Source organism: Prionailurus viverrinus, chromosome A2, assembly GCF_022837055.1.
Source record: "Prionailurus viverrinus isolate Anna chromosome A2, UM_Priviv_1.0, whole genome shotgun sequence".
In the NCBI taxonomy this organism is placed as follows: Eukaryota; Metazoa; Chordata; class Mammalia; order Carnivora; family Felidae; genus Prionailurus; species Prionailurus viverrinus.
Window position 1 is genome coordinate 91,865,209 of NC_062562.1, and position 23,638 is coordinate 91,888,846.

General features: G+C 35.4%; 1 protein-coding gene across 4 annotated transcripts in view; it reads left to right on the forward strand.

The window, feature by feature from the left end:
* The first annotated feature begins 385 nt into the window (after nucleotides 1-385).
* RUNDC3B (RUN domain containing 3B) overlaps nucleotides 386-23,638 on the forward strand; it is a 154,971-nt gene continuing 131,718 nt past the window's right edge. For all 4 annotated transcript variants that reach the window (XM_047842025.1, XM_047842043.1, XM_047842036.1 and 1 more), the window contains exons 1-2: nucleotides 386-529; nucleotides 19,304-19,419. In XM_047842025.1, the coding sequence (XP_047697981.1) occupies nucleotides 408-529; nucleotides 19,304-19,419 (238 nt within the window). In that variant the 5' untranslated portion in view covers nucleotides 386-407. The remainder of the gene's footprint in view (nucleotides 530-19,303; nucleotides 19,420-23,638) is intronic.

Sequence of the window (23,638 nt, forward strand, 5' to 3'; positions counted from 1 at the left end):
CTGGGGCGCGAGTGGCGGCCGAAGGCGGGCGGTAGGGCGTGAGGGCCAGCGGGAACGCGCGCGTGCTGGCAGCCGAGGTCCCTCAGGAAGCAGGGGAGCGCCCAACGCCGCCCCGCACGCGCCGCCCGAGGCCGGCGGCGCGCGCGAGGGCGGGGGAGGTGCGCGCGTGTGTGCGAGTGAGTGTGTGTGTGTGTGTTGGGCTTGGGTGCGGAGCGTGAGCCGTCAGTGCCCGGGTACCGGTTACCCCGCGGTCTTCCACATCCTCCGTCGGTCCCTGCTCCTTCCACGACCCTACAGTGTCCTCCCACGGTCGCAAAACGAACAAGAGCGTTACGGAGCAGGTGGGGGGGGGGGGGGTGGAGAGGAAGGGTAGCACCAGACAAAAGGGGCGCCGGGGTCAGCCTGCCATGGCCTCCCGAAGCCTGGGGGGCCTGAGCGGGAGCCGCTGCGGGGGCGGCGGCGGCGGCAAGAAGAGCCTGAGCGCCCGCAATGCTGCGGTGGAGAGGAGGAACCTGATCACCGTGTGCAGGTACGGCGCGGCCCGCAGAGCGCTGCGAGGGGAGGGGGCCGCCGGCGCCCCAGGCTTCGGGCTTCGGGCGAGCGCGCGTGCTCCCTGGGGGTCCCGCAGACCCGGGGCTGTAGCCCCAGTCTCTGCCGCACCGGGCGTGTCCGCCGGCGCGAGCGCCCTGAAAGGGGCCGGGGTCTGGGCACCGCTGAGGCCGGGGACTTTCCGTCAGTTTCAGCACTGGAAGCAAGCGAGGAGAAGGCTTGGGGCGGGGCTGGGGGAGGATTTGTTTTGAATGTGCCTTCTAGTGTCAGAGTAAACGAGGAGGGCAGGGAGGAAGTGCTCTTTCATTTACTGCACATTAAGCTGTCAACTAGCTTTTGGTAAAATCGTCGTCACTGTGATTATTTACTGTGTTGTCTCAAAATCGGAATGCATTTTGGTTTTGTTTTGGCTTGTTTACATATGTATTCAGTCATTTCATTCCACCAATATTGAGTGTCTACTACAACAAGCCTGCTGTGTGTGTGTGTGTGTGTGTGTGTGTGTGTGTGTGTGTGTGAGTGAGTGTGTTTTCTCTCTCCACTTTTGAATTGCAGTGCTAGTGCAGTTTCTGCAGTTGTTTTTAAGAGTGGGACTGTGGAAGATACCGAGGCTTCATGTCAATGATTTATTCCACGTCTGCCTCTCCTTCAATGTTTTCTAATTGTAAATGTAGTATTCCTTTACTCTGGAACATATAGAAACATAAAAAGGAATAATTAGTATCTATAAATCTAGTATTCAGAAATAACTGATTTTTCACCAAACACCTCCGCAGCAACTATCGGTAATCCTCTAAGAATTAGGGAATGATCACACCTTTCCCTTCCTTGCAATTTCTGTCTGTATATTTCTTCCTGTGTAACATGTGTCTGGCATCTTATGCATTATACAGATACAGATATTTATACTAGGACTTATATTCAATAACTTTGAGCGACTTGTTGTTTTTAATTTGGACTGTTACAGATGTTTGCCTATATAGCAGGAAGACCTGCCTCGCTGTTACTGCACTTAGAGCTGTAAACCATATTATAATGTGGAATTGGTTTAATTTACCATTTGTGCTGTCTAGGATGCAACCTTTTGAGGAAGACAGGTTTTAAATGTATTTAAATCCAGATAAATCTTTTTTTTTTAAGTTGGGAAAAACAGAAAAATAAGCAAGGCTGATTTCTTAGTTTTATTTTATCTACATTAGAGATTATTTTATTTTTCTAAAAGACAGTCATCTCAAGCAGGATCCAACATATACAGCGCTTCTTGGGGTAGCGTATTTTATAAGCTCCATCAGAGTTAAATTTCACAGGAGAGCTTTTTGCTCAATTGTATTTTTTTACTTTTTTAAAACCTTCCTACTATAGCATCTGATGCTCAGGAAGTATTTATTGAATGAATAAATTCAGTGGTGGGTGCTATTTCTTTTGCTTCTCCATTTTTGTCATGGCCGATTTTAGGTTATTTAATGTTCATCTCCCTCATCAGAGGCCGAGGCCTGAAAAAAGGGCTTGTATCTCAACCTTAAATAACATTTTAAGTTATGGATAAGAAATTTCAGTTATATCACACTGATTTGTGTGGACAGCTGTTTGGGCTAGCTGTATTTTCATTAATTTTATTTGCATAATTATTTTCGATTGTGAATGAGTATCAGTGCTGACCTTAGTTATAATTTACTTGTTAAGTTTAGTATTGTAGCTAAAATACATTTCAGTTTTTCAACATGTATTTATGTGGATTTACTACTAAGGTTGTTCTTTATGTCCGAAGAGGCGATAGTTTATATAAATTACATCCATCTCAATAGTAATGGGATCTGTTTGATAGGCTTTGTCTAAAAGGCTTTTACTTTTTGGGAAAAAAAGTCACTATAGGCCATTTGTATGCTTTAAGTAGCTCTGCCCCTAATTCAGCAAAATGAACAAATCAATATTTATGCATTTGCGTTTCTTTGCCTTTCAGAGTTACCATATTGTAGAATCTCACCCATGTCTCTTAATTCATTTTTTAATTTTTATTTATCATGTTAGAGGTGATTTGATAGTTAAGTTGGGAAGAAGTTGGATTAGAGTTTGAGTTCTAAGTTTACCTTGTCATTGACTAGTTGTATGTCCTTTAACAAGCCATGCAAACGTCTCATTTTCTAGTTTTCACATATGTAAAATAATCTTGTACTAGATCATTAGTAAGCTTCAGTAACAGGCCTAAAACTAATAATAGTCTTGATGCCAAATGTGTTCATTTTTTTTCTTTTGAATTTCTCCAAATATGAGCAGGGTAATGGTAGACATAGGTTTTATGGTAGCTAGATGAGGCATGTGCATTTTTCTCTTTAAAGAAAAATATTTTGAACTGTGCCTTCCATTTTGTTTCTCTACTGATGTTCTAGAAAACTTGTGAACAGTTTAACAAAGCAAACCAAAGCAAAGGTCCCCCCCCATTACCACCACATATCATTCTACTGTATCTATAATACTTATACAGTAATGCTTTTTCCTTAACCCTTAAATGTTATGCATATTCGCAGCTTAGTTTTGAAACCTTATTATGTATCTTCCTAATTCTTTAGGTTTAAAGCCTTATACAGCAACAATATTGTTATGGTGTTAAACTTTTGAAGTGGGTTATTTGGTTAGGTTAAGATAGTCAAGACCTGAATTAAATTGCAGTACATTGTGATTGTGTATGTAATTATTTCATCACTTGTTTTTGTTCCATTGAACATTGTATTGCAGCCTTAAAAATACTTGTATGGTACTTAGTAAGTAAGTACTATTTTATCATGCTTTTTACAGATTGTGGTGGAGAGAAAGTAGGTCATTTGAGGCTTCTAAATATTCCACACTCAACTCCAAAATATTCGTAGACTGATGTTGGCTCTGTGTACCAACTAGTATTTTCCCTGCATATTCTCTACCATTTAGAACTTTGAAAAATTAATTTTTTAAGGTCTTATAGGCTTTTTTTAGCCTGCATTTTTCATCCATAGGAAATCAGGTACATTAGTCATTTTTTCTGTCATTTTTAAGCTTCATGTTTTACTGAAAAGCTTACATATTCCTTTAATTTTACTTCTGTTGACAAGGAGAATTTAAATCTAGTCTCTTTCTGTGGGTTAATATTGTTTTATGAGAAAGCTGTTACAGTATACAGTTTAAATATATATGCATAAACAGCTTTTAAAATAATAATCAGCTTTTACATCAATTCTTTAAGAGAAACTCCTCACACAGTCATAATTTTCCTGTCTTGTGAGGAGAAAGGATTAACGAGTGATTTAAGGAGAAAGTGTGATGAGTGGAGACAAATGATGGTTATCAAATTTAAAGTACTTCTAATAAGATGTACATAGTTATTCTTCGATGTCTGTAGGTGAATATATTACTTCATAATTTGAAAGTTATTTCAAGTAACAGTAGGGCCTTATTTTTCCAGTGTAGTCAGGGAATGAGATGCTCATATTTTCCATATTATTAATGTTTGAGTTAAGCTTAAAATTCTCCCATTAGCTAGAGTGCCCTACTCAGCATTAATTGTGGAGTACAGTCTTCTGAATAACTGAAGCTTTTAAGTGTTCAAATTTAAGCCATAATAAATAACAATATTTAAAATATTTTGGGTGAACTGCTTTTAAAAATGGATGACACATTTCCCTACCTTCTTTAAAAAGACTCTCTAAAGAATAATAAAATCCTTATTAAAGACTTCACTCTGAATCTGTTTCTGTGAATATGCCCTCTGCAGTGGCTGCCCTGGGGACTCTTGAAATACATAGAGCTTTTTGCTACATGGCCCCCCTGAAGATTGTCTTTCAAGTTTTTTGTCTGGTTTTGTATTCTGCTGTCGCTTCCTACCAAGTTGTTATTTCTTACAACTTTGCCTGTTTCTGGCAGCTCTTTCCTTTATGCTTCCATCCTCACATGCTTCTTATAATTGGTTGTGATCTAGGAAAGCAGATAAGTAAATTTATCATATGTTAAAAAAAAAAAAGGCATCCAGAGGCCTTAGTTAAGTGAGTGATCTTTAGCACTCTGAACTTCACATTCTACTTGATGAATAATCAGAAAGAAGGTCTATTCTTATGCTTGAACTTGGTGGGTAAAATGCAGATATGTAAAATGTTACTGAGTATTATTGGCAATATAATCCTTTAACTTTAAATCCAGTGACTTACTCTACTTGTTACTATTGGCTTGAGTATCCCTCATGAGACTGTTCATCCCTTGGCTATAGTGATTATATTTTTGGTGAAAGCTCTTTTAGTCATGCTATGTGTGGCAGAACTTGGGGTCTGGTCTTTGATCAACATTTTTAGTTGTATTCTCTTGGAGCAGGTTCAGTATCATTTCTAAGGATTGTTAGAGCCCTGATAGTAGGTATTCACAACCGAGGTAGCATGATAATCTTTTCAGCTATGGGTCCTGGATAAGCTTCTCAGCCTTCATAGAAGGTTATTATCTCTTTCCCTAGCTAAAATGTGTTCATACTCAACTTACAAAGAATAGCTGTCCTCCACACATTTACCTGCACTGCTTATCGTAACTTCACTGCTGATAGATAAATTTGAGAAGCTCAGTTGAAAGATAAGATACTCAGGGGAGAATATGTGAAGCTTATCCACTGTTGTATTCAGTCTTATAGGTTTAAAAGATCTGTCTCTGAGTCGGTCCAAATCATCAGAAAGCAGTTGGGTATGTTCACACACTCCTTTAACCAGTTGCTTTTACAAAATTGTGTGTTGGTAAGATTCCGCTAGCCTATATTGTGGGTCATCAGAAGAAGCATTCACAGGTCTTGACATTGTTGTCAAGAACATCATTATGTCAAGAAGTGTCTTCTTTTTGTAAAGATTTTGTGAGAAATATCGGTCTTATTTTAGTGCCAAGAATTCTATCTCTAGGCAGTTGGTGTATTTATATCTACTGGACACAAATGTGTAACTGACAACTTCTCTTTTCTTACACAGCTTTAGAAATTTTAGTATTAAATCTGTAGCCAAGCTTTAAATGATAGGTAGAACATGGGAGTATTACATTTAGCCTTATTCTTAGCTGTTCTTTGTTTCCACATTTTTCATATAAATTATTACTGGGGCACCTGGGTGGCTCAGTGGGTTGATTCTGACTCCTTTTTTTTTTTTTTAAGTTTATTTTTATTTATTTTGAGAGAGAGAGACCAAGCAGGGGAGGGACAGAGAGAGGGAGGGACAAGCAAGGGACAGCTTGCACCATCAATGCAGAGCCCCATGTGGGGCTGTAACTCACAAACGGTGAGATGATGACCTGAGCTGAAATCTAGAGTGGGACAGTTAACTGACTGAACCACCCAGGTGCCCCAAGATTCCGACTCTTGATTTCTGGTCTCATGATCTCATGGTTTGTGGGATGGAGGCTGTGCCTGACAGTATGGAGCCTGCTTGGGATTCTTTTCTCTCTCTCTCCCCCTCTCTCTTTTTCTCTTTTCCTCCCTCCCCTACTTGCACATGTGCATGCTGTCTCTCTCAAAATAAATAAACATTAAAAAAATAATTACTGATTTATAATCTGTATACAGAAAGTGCACATAGCTCAGTGAATTTTTTGCAAAGAGAACACTACAGTGTAACTAATACCCAGGTCAAGAAAAAGAACGTTACCCTTCATATATTTAAATATTCTTAAATTTTTCTCAAACATGTTGGTAGTTTTGAATATCTCTTTTTAAACCTATTTGTTTATATTTTTTATATTGTAACAAATCATTAAAATTTTTTTCAATCTCTTTTTTTCTCGCTGATGCATAGACATAAAATCAACCTTGTAAAATACTTGTTTTGTGATCTAGTAATCTTAACCAGGTTTACTTATTCTAACAGATTTTCTGCAGTTTTTTTTTTTAATTTTGAATATAGTCATGTCATCTGCTTGTTTTATTTCTTCCTTTTTCAACTTTTACACCTTTGTTTTCTTGTTTTGCTGCACTCCCTAGGACCACATTATTGTAGAAAATATTAACAATTTTACCATGAAGCAGATATTTGCGATCAAATGTTTTTTCTGTCTACGAAAATAAACATAATTTCTCTCTCTTTTTTTTGGTTTATGTGGTAAATTACATTGATTGACTTTTGGAGGTTAAACTACTCTGGAATAAAAACATGTGCTATATTGTTAACTTTTTAATATATATTATATATATATGATATATATAATACATGCTTTTACATATATTTAATATATTTTACATATAACATATATATTAATAATATATATATTAATGAGTTAATATTCTTTTGGGATTTTTGCGTATATGTTCATGAAAGAGATTTATCTGTAATTGTTCTTATAGTGTCCTTGTTTAGTTTTGTCATTTAGATTATCTGACCTTATAAAGCAAGTTGGGAAATATTCCTCTGCAGAAGAATTTGTGTAAGATTAGATTATTTCTTTCTTAAACTTTTTGAAGAATTCACCAGGGAAGAAATTTGAACTGCTAATTGTTTTTGTGGGAAGTCTTTTAGTAACAGATTTAATTTATTTAATAGACACTGTAGAATTCAGATTTCCTTTTACTTCTTGAATCAGCCTTCAGTGAGTTCTTCATGTGTGTTATCAAATTTATTCCTAAGACCTTTAAAATATCCTCTTAAAATATTTTTTTATTCTTTAAAAAAAGTCTGTAGTATTTCTTTCCTTACCCTTTATTTAAGTTCTTGTTCTTTTTCTAATTTCTTGTGATGGGGTTTTAGATTACTGTTTTTCAGCCTTTCTTTTCTAGTAAATACCTTTTAAATACAGATGCCCTTCTTGGACATTACTTTGGGATTGTTCACAAGATTTGAAATGTTGTGTCTTTATTATTAATTTATTTAAAATGTTTTCTAGGGGCACCTGGGTGGCGCAGTCGGTTAAGCGTCCGACTTCAGCCAGGTCATGATCTCGCGGTCCGTGAGTTCGAGCCCCGCGTCGGGCTCTGGGCTGATGGCTCAGAGCCTGGAGCCTGTTTCCGATTCTGTGTCTCCCTCTCTCTCTGCCCCTCCCCCGTTCATGCTGTCTCTCTCTGTCCCAAAAATAAATAAACGTTGAAAAAAAAAATTAAAAAAAAAATGTTTTCTAATTTATGTTGGGATTTCCTCTTCAACTCAGGGATTATTTAAAAAAATTTTTATCTTTCCAACAGTTTAGGGTTTTCTAGTTATTTTTAGATACTTATTTCCAACTTAATTCTACTCTACGGAGAACATATTCTGAAAGCTTTTAAACTTTTGACATTTTGGGGGCGCCTGGATGGCGCAGTCGGTTAAGCGTCCGACTTCAGCGAGGTCACGATCTCGCGGTCCGTGAGTTCGAGCCCCGCGTCAGGCTCTGGGCTGATGGCTCAGAGCCTGGAGCCTGTTTCTGATTCTGTGTCTCCCTCTCTCTCTGCCCCTCCCCCGTTCATGGTCTGTCTCTCTCTGTCCCAAAAATAAATAAACGTTGAAAAAAAAAATTAAACTTTTGACATTTTGTTTATGCTTGCTTTATGATACAGCATATGGTTAGTTTTGATAAATACTTCATGTATATTTGAAAAACATATATTCTGTCATTGATTGCATGTTCTGTCTATGCTAGTTAGATCTAAGTATGTTAATTTTGTTATTCCTATTTTCTGTAACCTTACTGGTTTTTGTATGCTTAGTCTATCTGATTTTGAGAGGTATGTTAAAGTCTGTCTCTGAGTGTACATTTGTCTATTTCTTCTTTTAGTGTGTCATTTTAGCTGTCAGTATTTTGTTGGTATGTGCAGATTAAGAGTTGTGATCTCTTCCTAGGGGTTGGATTAATTTGTCATCATGAAATGTCTTTAATACTGTTACTGCCTGAATGTCTATTTTGTCTGCTATTAGATAAAACTTTCTTTCAGCCAATGTTTGTATGTATGTTGTATGTTTTTCCACCCTTAACTTTTAATCTTTTTGTCCTTAAACATTTTTATTTAAATGTTTATTTTCGAGAGAGTGAGCATGAGCAGGAGAAAGGCAGAGAGACAGGGAAACACAGAATCTAAAGCAGGTTCCAGGTTCTGAGCTGTCAGCACAGAACCTGAAGTAGGGCTCGAACTCATGAACCAGGAGATCATGACCTGAGCTGAAGTCAACGTTTAACTGACTGAGCCACACAGGCGCCCCTTAATCTTTTTGTCCTTAAATATAACGTGTCTCATAGGCAGGATAGAATTGAATTTTGCCTCTTATCCAACCTTTTATTTGGAGTATTTAGTCGATTTACATTTAATGTTGTTATATTTGGGTTTATAGCTACCATTTAACTCTTTGTGTTTACTTTTTTTTCTTCTTATATGTCAGTAAAGTATTTTTTATTTATTCCACTATTCCAGTTTTTCTAGGGACTTGTTAGTCATATATTCTTTTTCATTTTCTATATATATGATTGCTATCCTTTTAGCAGTTACTCTTGATTTGTTACAGTGAAATATAAATCTAACTCTCACTGCTTCTCCAGTAGTGTTAGAACCATTTATTCATTCTCATCCTGAGACATTTTAAGTCTACATATATTTTACATTCTACAAGATTCTTTTATTACTGTATTTTACACTTGATATTCAGGCAATACACGTTTGCGTTTACCAACATATTTACCCATGCCATTGATCTTCCATCAAGTTTGGAAAGATGTGGCTAATTTTTTTTTTGTAAATTTTTTAAAATGTTTATTTTTGAGAGTGAGAGAGCGCGTGCACGTGCATGCGCTTGCATGAGTGGGGGAGGGGCAGAGAGAGAAGGAGACATAGAATCTGAAGCAGGCTTCAGGCTCTGAGCTGTCAGCTCCTGATGCAGGGCTGGAACCCATGAACTGCGAGATCATGACCTGAGCTGAAGTCGAACACTTAACCAACTGAGCCACTGGGCGCCCCTTGGCTAATATCTTTTTAACCTTCAATTACATATATGATAAATTTTACCCGGCTCCACTTGCCTTATATCCTTTTCTGTATTTTCTCTTCATTTTCTCTGTGCTTCAGTTTGTTTATTTTCTATTGACTTCTCTTTTCATTAATCTTGTCTTCTGATGTTTCTCATCTACTGTTTAACTCATTAAATGAGTTTTTAATTTCATATAGTCCTAGAATTTTAATTTGATTCCTTTTTAATAAACTCTAGTCTTCTGATAGAAATGCCTATCTTTTTATCTATATCCATCTTTTCCTGTATTCCCTAGGTCATATTAATCATGGTTATTTTAAAGTTCTCATCACTGATTTGGAATATTTGGATTGTCTTGCGTCTCTTTTTTTGTGTTTTCTCTCTTCCTCTCTTTGTCATGCAGTCTTATTTTTTGGCATATTTAGGTTTTTTTTTTTTTTTATTGAATGCCAGAGAGTATGTATTAAATTTTTCTTTAGCACTTTTATTGTTCGTTAAATGCCATTATACTTACCCTATTGCCAACCATCGTGTCAAATGTATTAATTAGAACAGAGTAGAAAAAGATCACGGAGTAAACAGGTGGAGTCCACTCATCCATTTGAACAAAACTTGGCCAAGGACATTCTAATGCCCAGGGCTCGTAGTATAGGATAATGCTCACTTTCCTTACTGATGTTATCTTCCTTTGGAAGATAGAATGGTAGCTGATCACCATCCAGTCAGGAATTATGCTGAATCCAGGCTGTATTCCAACCCTGTTAAGTCTTGCTCAGCCTTTCATTTGCCTCTGACCATCCAGGGTTTTCAACCTAGGTTTGATGTATTTTTTAGCACCCTTTCTCTGGTAGTCCTAAAGTATTATTTTGTTTTCTGGAACTACCAAATGCTTTATTCTGTTTTTCAGAGACTTTTTGATTAGGATTTTAGTCTCCTGATGACAACGTGTTAGAGGCCTTCCCAAGTCTCTTCCAAAAGCTTTCCTGGTTTTTCTGTTCCCCACTAGCCGCCTTCTTTGGGAGTCAGACCCTCCACACTCAGAATTGGCAGACGTTTCTGGATAAAAGCAGCTATAGCAGTCAATTGATTTTTGAGCCTTTCTCTTTCTGGAGTCTTAGCCTCTCTCATTCTTATTGTTGGAGCCACTCTCTGCAGGCTTCAAACATAAGATTTCTGTAATTCTTCCCCCTCCCCTCCAGTTTTGCTAGCTGTATTCTGTGGGAGCACTGGTCTACCACCATTTATTCTGTACTCCTTAGAAGTGGAAGTCTAATCTCATGTTTTTTATCTTCTTCCTAGTTTTAATTTATGCAGCCAACTGATGGTATTTTATATGCCCCCATAAGTAATCTTAAGTCTTTCTGGAATAGGTTATATAAATAAATATAGCACCAACTGTGCTGTAACTTAATTATCTTTTGTCTTTTACTAGAATGTGAATTTCTCAGGTACTGGAATCATAATTTATTCAGCATCTAGTTTATTTCCAGCATTTAGTACACAGTAGGCATATTTATCAAATGAGGTAATTTGTAATTAATGAAAAATAATAGGATAGACATTTCCAAAATAAGGGTGAAGGTCGAATTAAAGAATCATCATCACTTAATTTTTGAAAGTCACCCGAAGGATTAATCTCTGATGATAGTAGAATTTTAAACATCTAATAGCGTCAGCAGAAGAATTTACTTTCTTTTGCTTGGAGTCACTCTAATTGAAATTTAATGAGGAAATGGAAAAATAAAAATTCATCTCTTCCAGTGTTTGAAAAGTAATAGTAAAAACAGTGAGGCTGAAGTAAACAAATATATTTTTTGGTATTTCTTTACCAAAGCAATCTACTTTAATTTTCAATTGTATAGAAGCTATTTCACAAAAATAGGTTAAAAAAATATAAAATGCATACTATTTTAAAAGTATTATTGAAAAGATAGAAAATGTACATAATACACACATTTTTTTCCATTGAATAAAATGACATTGTCCATTTTCTACAGTGATGGTGATTTTCCTTAGAAGAGGATAACAATATCTCCCATATATTCAAATTTAATTTTCAAATTAATTGAAAATTGATTTTGAAATTTTAAATTTCTCTTAGTATTTATAGTTAAAAAACACATCTGTTGTATTCCAGATGTAGTCTCAAAATTAATATTAAAAGTATCAGTTAAAATTTTAATTAAACAAAACATCTATGCTTAACATATGAAGAAAATACATTAATGCATGCAGAATATGCTTTTTGGAGGAAAAATATTAGATTGAGCATTTATGACTAGTCATGGAAATTCTTTAATTGAAGCAATGTCTGTTTCACTCAGATTTATGTTTGGTTAAGCCTAACATTGGTAGAATTAAAACCCAAATATATCAAAACCTATGCATTTCCTCTTATGTTGTGCTTCCTTCAGTGTCTGTGATGTGTCTGAACTGAATCTAAATTATGTATGGGTATATGTGTTTATATTTGAGCCATAGAATCAGAAACTGGGACCCTTCATTTTCTTAGCATTTCTGGTGTTCATAAACCATGATTACTGTCTGCTAAGTTTTTTAAAAATTCAGTTCACATACAAACACTTGAAATTCTTGCCTTTTTTCTATGCTTAGATGTTACTAAGTGAAACGTTGTTGCTCTAAAAAGAAAGGGGATGTGTGCTAACATTTAATAACTTTTGTGTAAGTTGAAACTGTATTAAATACTTTATATTTTATTTATTTATTGTGAGAGACAGTGCAAGTGGGGCAGGGTCAGAGGGAGACGAGATGGAGAATCCCAAGCAGACTCTGTGCTGCCAGCGCAGAGCCCAGTGTGAGGCTTGAACTCACGAAAGGCAGGATCATGACCTGAGCCAAAGCTAAGAGTTGGACGCTTAATGGACAGAGCCACCTAGGCTCCCCAAATGCTACCTCTTTTAATCTTCACAATTATTTGGTAATTGATTACTGAGAAAACTGAGGTTCAGAGAAGTTAAGTGTCTTGACAAGGAATGGGTAATAGCAGAGCCAGGTGTGAATCCAGGGCGTTCTGATATTAAAGTTCTTGTTCTTCCTCTTGCTGTACTGCTACCTTGAATATCTAGTTTACTAGTTTACCTATGTTAAAATATGTTACTTGAATATTTCTGTTTGTCATTTGATAAAAAACAGTTAGATTCCAAAAGGATATGTGATCTAAGTGTATAAAATATTCTTGGGCCTCCTGGGTGGCTCAGTCAGTTAAGCATCAGACTTTGATTTCAGCCCAGGTCATGATCTCATAGTTCATGGGATCAAGCTCCCTGTAGAACCCCAAGCCCCATGAGGACTCTGCACTGTCAGTGTGAAGCCTGCTTGGAATTCTGTCTCTCCTTCTCTCTGCCCTACCCCCACTCGCATTATCTCTGTCTTTCAAAATAAACAAGCTTAAAAAAAAGTCAAGTATTCTTTATTAACATGATTTTAATTTGGAGTTCTTTCATATAAGAAATTTAATGAAATTATGTTAAGATGGAAGTTTTCTTGTTTGATAGCTTCTAATTTTAGATGTGTATTTTTATTGGAAATTTTTTGTCTTATCCCTTTTTTTAAAAGATAGTGCATCTAATATTTTTCATGTTGGGCAATCTGTTGTCATCTATCTGCTTATATAGTAGTGTAATACAATTATATAGATTATCTTCCTTAAAGTACCTAGATTAACAGTTTTCTTTAAAAGAAATATTATCACTACAGGTGAGGAAAATATTTTAAAATATACTTTTCTCTGTCTCTCCTTTTAATTTTTAGATTTGGCAAAATTTTTAGAAATAATAATCACTATAATAGAGACTTTTAGGTTACACATTCCAGAGAAAATGGTTGGGACTTTTCTCCCCTGTGTTCCAATAAAACTTTATAGAAATGGGCAACTGCTTGGATTTGGCCCATGGATACTGGTCTATAGACTCCCAGTAAAAGGAAATAGGAAAATAATTTTTTTCATTATAAAAACTTTTAACTTTTATAATTTCTATTTATGGTTATAATTATGTTACAAATCTTTGACTAGTAGAAGGAATTAATTTAATATAGTATAATAGTTTTTAAACATAGTTTTGGTAACTATCTCGTTTTTCTTGGTATGTTGCCACAGGGAAAAAGGTAGTTTATGCTTTTTTTAGGTTTGAAGGGCTTGTTCACAATCATTCTTTCTTATTTATGATCTAACAAAAATTTTCTTTGGGTTTTGGAAGTGGAAAAGAGAATCTTTTCAGACAGAGACATTTTAAAAAACTGTGCTTAATTGTAAGACTCTTCTTTGTAAATTTTTGAATTTTTAATTCTTATGTAAAAGCTGTTACTTAGACTTGAATTGGTATTTTTAGGCATTCATCAAATTGTCATTTCATTATTTTAAAATCAGTCCTCTTCAGGAAATAGATGACTAATATTAATGTCATCATTATCAGGAAATAGCTCAGCATCTGTGTGATATTTTTTTTGGTGAATTGAAATTCTTTTTACAGGTTTGGTTTTTATAGCACATCTTAGCTAGTTAATGTGTTATGGAGGAAAAGATTTTCATTATTTTGGCATAATGGAGCTAGCTAGCTACATGATTCTAGAGCGGTGTTAAGTGGGATGACTTGGCTAGCTAGAAGTAAAACATGAACTGTAAGGAATTAAGTTACCTTTTGAAATTTTGATTTGTGTTATCAGGAGGAGAGTTAAGATATAAATGATGAAGCAAAGCCAGAAAACTTTCTTTTCTTCCTTTTTCATTATTAACTTTGATGTAATTGAATATTTAAAATGCTTTCTTACCCTTAAATATCTTCATGCTTGGCAATAACAGAAAATGTGTCTAATGGTATCCTTTAAGATATATGAACTTTTATTTTAGTTTTTATTCAGGTGTTGGGTTAAAAGTAATTTAATGCTCTGAGATTCACCATCTTATGTTTTTGTCATGCAAATGGTGTCTTCTATAGGAATATAAACTGATAACATGATAAAAAGACTCATGTATTTTGTTAACTACTGATTGATATGTATATAGCTCTTGGTGCTACAAAATATAGGTATTCATATCCATGGCCTTTCTTCCTGTTAGATTTTACAAAGTAGATCATTTGCTAGGGAATTTTGTATTGTTCCTGGAGGACCATAGTGACTAAAATCTTACCAGTTTGTTACAGGTAGAAATTGAATGTTCAAACGTAGCTCTTTTCGATGAAATAAGTACTTTGTTATTTTTAAATTTAAAGTTTTTGTTCATTTCACTAATATGCATTACTATCTTAAATGCCATATTTAAATTTTTTTTTAATTTTTAAAATTTTTAAAAAATTTATTTATTGTTTACATCCAAGTTAGTTAAATGCCATAATTTTTTAAAGCAGTAGGTTACTTTTGCCTTGAATGTGATTGTAGAATCAGACTTCCTATTCTAGTCTACCTAACAAAGATTAGAGGGAAACGTTCAGATGTTCCAAAGTTTCCTTTTATTTAGGTCAAAATCCAAACTGTGAGTTTTATTTATTCATTTTAGGAACATTTCTTTTTCATTTTCTTACTGAATAAGAACATTGTACTTATTTATTATTAAAAGTTTACTGAGGATTGGCAGCTTTTTTTTCATTTATTGTCTATGAGATGGACATAGGAAACAAAAACAAGTTTTCAGGTTCCTCTTTAGTCTGGTTTATCTGTTTATCTTCTTTTTGTTTCTATTTATCTACTCATGCATTTCATCTGATGTTTATCTGACTTGACTATCTTTTAGGTATAAGAGACCTACTTCATCACTGTTACTTGTTAGCTGTTCATATTTTTTCTTTACATAATGGTTTCCACTTTTGATCTTTTGTTGTAGTTACAGATAGTACTATATACCAAACATTAATCCTCCTTAGCTTTTCTCAGTCAAGGTTACTTGCCCTAACCAAAAATTATTTGAATAATTGTTTCCTCAGTTCTCTCAAGGAGATACATATATATATATATATATACATATATATATATATATATATATATATATATTTGTGTGTGTGTATGTATAATTACTGCCATCATGGTTACATAAGAGAGAAGTTATTTCATTACATACAAAGAATGCCTTAGTTATTTCATCACATACAAAGAATTACATACAAAGAATGATTCTCAAAGTGTATGCTTGGATCCTCACTCTATCAGAAGTTCAAAAGGTCAAAATTACTTTCTTGTTGCATTGGGGGATGGTCTCAACGGGCAGTAGGTGTTAAGGAGGGCACTTATGATGAATCACTAAATTCTACTCATGCAACCATTATTACATTATATGTTAACTAACTTGGATTTAAATAAAATTTTTAAAAAATTAAAAAAAATATTTTCTTAATTTTAAGACCTAATTTGCCTTTTTTGTTCCCATTCTTTTTTTTTTTAATTTTTTTTCAATGTTTATTTATTTTTGGGACAGAGAGAGACAGAACATGAACGGGGGAGGGGCAGAGAGAGAGGGAGACACAGAATTGGAAACAGGCTCCAGGCTCTGAGCCATCAGCCCAGAGCCCGACGCGGGGCTCGAACTCACGGACCGCGAGATCGTGACCTGGCTGAAGTCAGACGCTTAACCGACTGCGCCACCCAGGCGCCCCTGTTCCCATTCTTTAACAAGTATACAGTGGAGTTTTCCAGAGCCACATGGTGTATAATATTAGAATAGATTGAATACAGAAATGGATATGAGGATTTAGCTATATTCTCTTCAACACAACATTAAAGATGTTTGCAAAGAGGGGCATCTGGGTGGCTTAGTTAAGCATACAACTCTTGATCTCACCTCAGGTCATGATCTCATGGTTTGTGGGTTCAAGCCCCTTTGTGCCCCTTCTCTGCCATCAGCACAGAGCCCGCTTGGGATTTTGTCTTTCCTTCTCTCTGCCCCTTACCTGCTTGTGTTCTCTCTGTATCCCAAAATAAATAAACTTGAAAAGAAGATATTTGCAGAGATGTACAACAATGCTATTCTTGGTAATTTTTTGTTTTGGAAGGCAGCTGTTCTCACCACTATACCACCAATGCTAATTTTTTGTTTTGGCAAATATATGTTTTATAAAAATACATTACTTGAACATAATTAATTTCATTTGTAATTAATAAATAAATGGGGTGGTCCTCACTTTGCACAGTTCCAGTATGTACTAATTTCAGGTACCTGAAAATTAGTTAATACCAGTCCTACAATAACATAGTTCTAGTTTGACCACTACCATATATTAACTGTAATTGCATAAAATAAAATTTTGTTGCTCGTGCTTTAGTCTACGAATCACTGTCATTAAATGCACATCATGATTAGTGACCAAAGACATCACTTCTTGTAAGTGGGTCTAGCATTGGTCACTATTCATGTGTTATTAGTTCATACACAGAAATCAAAACCTGTAGTTGTGTTGCCTCCTTGTGTTCTGGTGATAAAAACACATACTTTACAAAAATGGATAATTGAAAGAATGGCAAAGAAATGGAAAATGCTAATATTGGAAGTGAAATTTGAATTTAACAAGTGGAATTATAGAAGAAATAGTAGATCACAGGAATATTGACATTGCTGCTATTCAAGGGAATTCAGGTATGCAGCCATAGGAACTTAGTGAAAGAGGATGTATTGATTTAAGTGAACAGAGTGGTTGTGCCAAAAAGGAGGTCCCAGCATAAGTGGCACTGGCAGGCCATTTCACGTTATAGGACCTCTCAGAGATTTTCACAGTTGAAAGTGAAAAGGATAAAATGCTGGAAACTCGGGGTGCCTGGGTGGCTCAACTGGTTAAGCATCTGACTTTAGCTCAGGTCATGATGTCACATTTCATGAGTTTGAGTTCTGACTCAGGTGAGCACAAGCCCTGCTTTGAGTGAGCCCGGCTTCTCTCTCTTGTTCCCCCTTCCCCTCTGCCCCCTGTGGGATTCTCTCTCTCTCTCTACCTTGGTCACATGCACCCTCTCTCTCACTCTCAAAAAAATATATGTATTGGAAACTGATCCAGACTTAGAAAGGAATAATTTGCCAAGGTATAGAAAATATGCTCAGCCCGTATTTTAAGTTATACAGTAAGAATGTAAGCACTGTTCAAACTACTCTTGGTAAATTTTTTACAGAGAAGACATTTAAAAATTCCCAATATTTCTGTTTTAAATTATAGTGTACTATTGGGGCCTCTGGGTGACTCAGTCAGTTAGGCATCTTACTTTGGCTCAGGTTATGATCTCGTGAGTTCGAGCCCCACATGGGGCTCCGCACTGACAGTGAGGAGCCTGCTTGGAATTTTCTCTCTCTCCCTCCCTCCCTCCCTCTCTCTCTCTCTCTCTCCCCCTCTTTCTCTCTCAGCTCCTCCTATGCTGTGTTCTCTCTTTCAAAATAAATAACTTAAATTTTAGTTAACTATATAAACGTTTCACTAGTTTTGTAAATAATTTCCTTATACATTACACCTGGCAGCAAAGAGAGTTTTTAGTATAGAGTTTTTAGATGTAATCCATATAAACAAATCTCTTTATATTTCCCTTTATACTTACCTCCTGTGTTTTCTGTCCTGATTGAATAGTATAACCATCGAGCCTAAAGCCTAAGAAATAGTTTGTATTCCTTTATCTCCCTCATAGTTTACATTTCTACTTATTTAACAACTCTCATAATTATCTCAATTGCCTCCTTCCTCACAGATTGTCCTTACTTAGGCATTCATTTGTCACCCTTTATAGGGTATGGCTATAAAGGGATGGCATTAGGGAGTTGCTTGAGATGACAGAACTGTCCTGTATCCTGACTTTGGTGGTTACACGAATGTTGTTATATGTTAATAATCATAAACATTTTCTCTTGTCTTGCCATGATATTGGCATTTAAATATTTTTTTTTTTTGCTGTTTTTTCAAAATAGGGCTTACAAATAAATGAACAAGTACTGACAGCAGTGTTCAAGGCATTGTCCTCTGTGCTGAGGAACATATAAATGTGCAGAAGATATGTTTCTGCCCTCAAGGAGTTTATATTTTAGTAAGATTGATACCACACATAACAGCAGTAGGATAAACTGTAATTGTTCCTTAAGGAAGATATGAACAAAATGCTAGCTTGTGCTGAGAATATGCAGGAGGATACTTCTTCCTTGAAGAGGTGGCATTTGAACTAAGTCTTGGAAAACACATTGATTATTGACAGTCAAAAATAGAGACAAAGGACATTCTGATAAGAGAAATTTAGCGTACTTGGCAGATTTGTAAGTTTCCTATTTACAAAGGTCATAAAAACTTCAGATCTACACTTCATGCATTCTCTCATCCTGTTTTATTCAATATTGTGTTCCAAAACTCTTAAAAGCATTTGGACACATTTCTTAGAAGTAGTATTGTAGCTTTTGAGTCTTTTGGACTTAATTTAGGTCATTTTAAAGATTCTTACTTTAATGACTGTTAACAGTGAGCTATTCGTAAGTCTTACTGTGATCAGTAGATAGTAAATACATAAGTGAAAGCCTGATATTTATATAAAATTTTCTAAAAAAAAAAGTTAGAAAGGGAGAGAGCCAAAGCATAAGAGACTCTTAAAAACTGAGAACAAACTGAGGGTTGATGGGGGATGGGAGGGAGGAGAGGGTGGGTGATGGGTATTGAAGAGGGCATCTTTTGGGATGAGCACTTGGTGTTGTATGGAAACCAATTTGGCAATAAATTTCATATATTAAAAATAAATAAAATTTTCTATTTACAGAGTTAATTTAAATAGGTAGAGTTTTCAATATATGTAATACTTAGAAAGTATTTTTGTAATAGTTCCTCAAAATGCTTTCTTTCCATTTTTCCTAGTTGGGTGCATGAATCAACTCTCTTTTTTTTCCACAGATTTTCAGTGAAGACCCTGATTGATCGGTCCTGCTTTGAGACAATTGATGATTCTTCTCCTGAATTTAACAATTTTGCAGCTATTTTGGAACAGATTCTCAGTCACCGGCTAAAAGGTAACAGAATTAATGTATTTATATTCCTCGACAGCTTTCTTTTTAATAAACTTGAAATTTTACAAGCCATACAGTCTGGTATGATTTAGATAATAGCCATACTCCATCTTGAAAAACATAAAACTGATTTTAGAATGCCTAATCTTTTGTCTTGTCCTTTGTCCCTCAAAAAGAAAAGAATTTCTGTTCTCAGATTTATACCTGTTTCCAGGATGCATTAAAAGTGTTGAATGTATTGTCACATACAGGCAGCAGAGTCACTTTCCATAAGTAATTAAAACAAAAGCTTAAATTAAAAGGTAGTCTATCTTCAAAGGTTTCTACATGCTATTTTAACCAATTTACAAAGATGCATCCAGGCATTACATTTGTTTGCTTAATCTTTACTTTGTTAAACTTTGGACTCTTTGAAAATTTTTTTACCATAAATAGTTAAAAGAGGTATGTAAAAAGATGCTTAACTATGGTTTTATTAAAATAAATCAGTAAATATATTCACATTAGAAAGGAGAGTCTGTGGTTTCTCCAAATTATAAAAAATATTTACATTAAAATACCTATAAAATATAGCGGATAACATCAAGAAATATTATGTAGCATAAGTGAGTAGTAATAAACAATAACTTTATCACATTAATTCCATTATCTTATTTTCCTAAAGGAAACTTGATCATCAAATGTTTTCACTTAAGTTTTTATTATCTTTACTATCTTAATGGTATAGTTTCAAATCAATAATCTTTGGTAATACAACTTAAGAGAATCTCAAATTTAACCTAGTGGTTAATTCTTTTCTGTGCTTTTTGATGCTTTTTGAAGCATCACGTCTTTACTCTTAATTAATTATTTAAATCATTTGAGCAGTCCTGTGGGCCTAACAAAGGGTTGAATTTAATTACATGGAAAAACAAAATTGTATTCAGTCAGCCCTTTGTAATTTAAAATGGGTCCATAACATCACTAATGCTTTTCTGTTAAAAGTTTGTTATTTTGCATTTAAAAAGTTATTTTTTTATTTTTGCTGTACTGCATTTCCTAAATTTTCTGCCATTAATGTTACCTATTATAAGAAAATAAGTTTTTATAAAAGCAAAGGCTATGAGAATACTTTGAGATATTGTCCAGGTTACTATATTGTGGTAATCATATTTTAGAATTACATGTATAAATTTATAAATAATAATTGAGTAGAAAACACATGCAACACAGTAGACCTTGATGTGCTTTAAAATTTACAAATGTGTTATCACAAGACCTCAATTCCCTTGATTCAGTGTACCATTTAGCATATGAATCACTCACAAAATACATAAACAACTATCAGCAGAAAACAGGCCATGTTGAGATATCCATGCTGAGTGATTGGGCATACTCCTGACCACATAAGTGGACCCCTCCTGCACAACAGTCTGCCATCTTCTGAGTCATGCCTCAGCAAAATATAGATGATAGATCTTTAGAATTACTTAATAGTGAATGTTATTTCTTTTTTTAAATGTTTATTTATTTTGAAAGAGAGAGGGTACATGTGAGTAGGGGAGGGGCAGAAAGGGAGGGAGAGAAAGAGGGAGAAAGAGAAACCTAAGTAGGCCCCACATTGTCAGCACAGAGCCCAATGTGGGGCTCCCTCTCACGAACTGTGAAATCGTGACCTGAGCTGAAATCAAGAGTTGGACACTTAACTGACTGAGCCACTCAGGTGCCCCCAGTGAATGTTATTTCACGGAAGCCATTGAACTACCATGTTGAAAATAGAATCTCTAGTTGATTTATGGATAAGGATTCCACTAGTGTGACTAAGAAAGTAAGAATGATGATACAGTGAAATTTGTGTTGTCTTTTTAGGCTAAGTAAAATTAATAATTTAAACTATGCTTTTTAAAAAAGATCCTGTAGATTGACTAATGTGGTCACTATAATTAGTACAGATATGAATCATGAAATGATACTTAACTTTTGAGATGAGCTATTTAAAGTTTTCTTTTTAATGTTTGTTTATTTTTGAGAGAGAGATAGAGTGTAAGTGGGGTTGGGGCAAAGAGAGAGGGAAACAGAATCCAAAACAGGTTCCAGGCTCTGAGCTGTCAGCACAGAGCTGATGTCGGGCTCTATCCCATGAGCCACAAGATCATGACCTGAGCCAAAGTCAGACTTAACTGACTGAGCCACCCAGGTGCCCCTGAGATGAGCTATTTTAAAGACTTGGGTGTCTACAGACTTCTGTATATTAGTATTCTGATATATAACAAATTGCTTTTACTTTTGGAGAAGTTATATAATTATTTTTGTGGTACACTGTGTTCACCTAAAATTTAGTATGTAATAACTAATTTTTCCAATGCTTGTCTTTATAGAAGTGCAGATTTAAAATGTGTAACTTTGTGGGTTTGTGAGATTCACTTTCCTCCAGGTACTTTTTATTTTTGAAATAAAAGGGCATTTTAAATATTAAAATTTTCAGAGAAAGGTAAAATCCACCCCCAGGCACAAATAGGCTGTACTGACACTTGTAAAGTGGAAAACTGAAACAGTTATTTAATTCATTCTAAAAGTCCCAATGTTGAAAAGGAAGCTTTTAAAACTACATACATTAATCTTCTTTATAGTTATCTCTCAGTAAAATAATGATCTTATTTTCCTGGAAGATAGCTGAGAACTAGGAATTAATCACAGAATATAGAATTCAAAGAGACATCAGTTCAGGTCTTCACTAATTTTTGAACTTTTATTTACTTTAAAGTCTCCTCCTCTCCACCCCATCCGCACCTGCCCTAATAAAAGCAACTGTAGACACTGGCTGTGTAAGTGGAGTGTGTGGTTGAAGCAGATTGAGAAAATTGGGCATTGTACCTGCTCAGCAGTTGTACCGCACCACCCTGTAACTCTGTAGCATTACTTCAGGTAGCACCATGAATCACAGATTAAAAATTTCTCTAATCTCTGTCCTTCTGAAGCAATCCACTCAACAATATTCATGACTGGTAGACATACAGACTGTTTGAATGCTTCTGATGTCTGAGAACTTAGGATAGTAAAGCAGTTCATCACATTTTGGGGCAGTTTAGATTGTTAGAAAACTCTTATATAAATGAAGCCAACCTATTTGATTGGCTTTGATATATTTTCTGCCACTTTTTTGTTTTTCAGTTTTGAACCTAATATTAAAAGACTGCTATTATATAATTCTTTATCCTCAGTTCTCCTTTTTTCTAGGTAATGTGTCTGTAGTTCCTTCAACCTTCTGGAACCACCACAGTCTTAGTTGTTCTTCTGGTTTGTCACTGGTTTATTGGTATTGCTCTTAAAATCTGATACTCATAGCTGAGTAAAGTGCTTCATATAGGTCAACACTGTATTAGTTCAGAACTTAAGATTATGCTGATATTTTGATTCCCACATCACACTTTTGGTTTTCACTGAAATAGAGACCAAGTCAAATCCCATAGATTTTTAGAAATTGAACTATTGCTTAATTTATGTTTTAGTTAATTCTCTTAGTTGCCTGTGTAGAAGTTTGATAGGGATAAATACTGTATTTTTTTCCTTTGTCGTCCACTATATAGATGGATGAAGTGGCAATAAAAACACTTAAAACTTCTAAAGATGAAGTGGACTATTTTTTCCTATTTCTCTCACTATATCTAAAAGCCTGGACATTATTATATAAAACAAATACATGAAGACCCCAAAAGGTAGGGAGAAGAAGAAAGACTCTCTAGGGACTCTCAGACTTTGGGAATAACATGATTGGTTCTTTGAATTTTCTGACTGCCTTGTATAGCAAGATTGGGTAAGCCAGTAGCCTATAGACATCAATATGTACAGAAAGCAAGGTGGAAGACTTTTAGTAACAGCTCTACTTTAGCCAAATGCCACAGAAGAAGTGTGGTACCACCCCCACCCAGGATAGAAAAGGTTAAGTGGGGGACTTAGAATTTCCTTCTCCTGAGGCTGTAACAGTGTGTCCCCCATCATCATCAGAGTGGTATCAAAGAAGGCCATGCAAAGAACTGGGACTTGAGAACTGGGACTTCTTCCCTCCTGGCTGGTTGTGAGTCTTCTCTTCCTATCTTACCTCCCACCCTCACCATGTTAATGGAGAGGCTGGATTTCCATTCCCAACTCAGCAGTAATGAGGGGTCATTTCCCTGCCATCCTGAGGTTGTGTCAGAAGAGACATTTTGGAGATTGATGTCTTTCACCATCGCCCAGCAGTAAC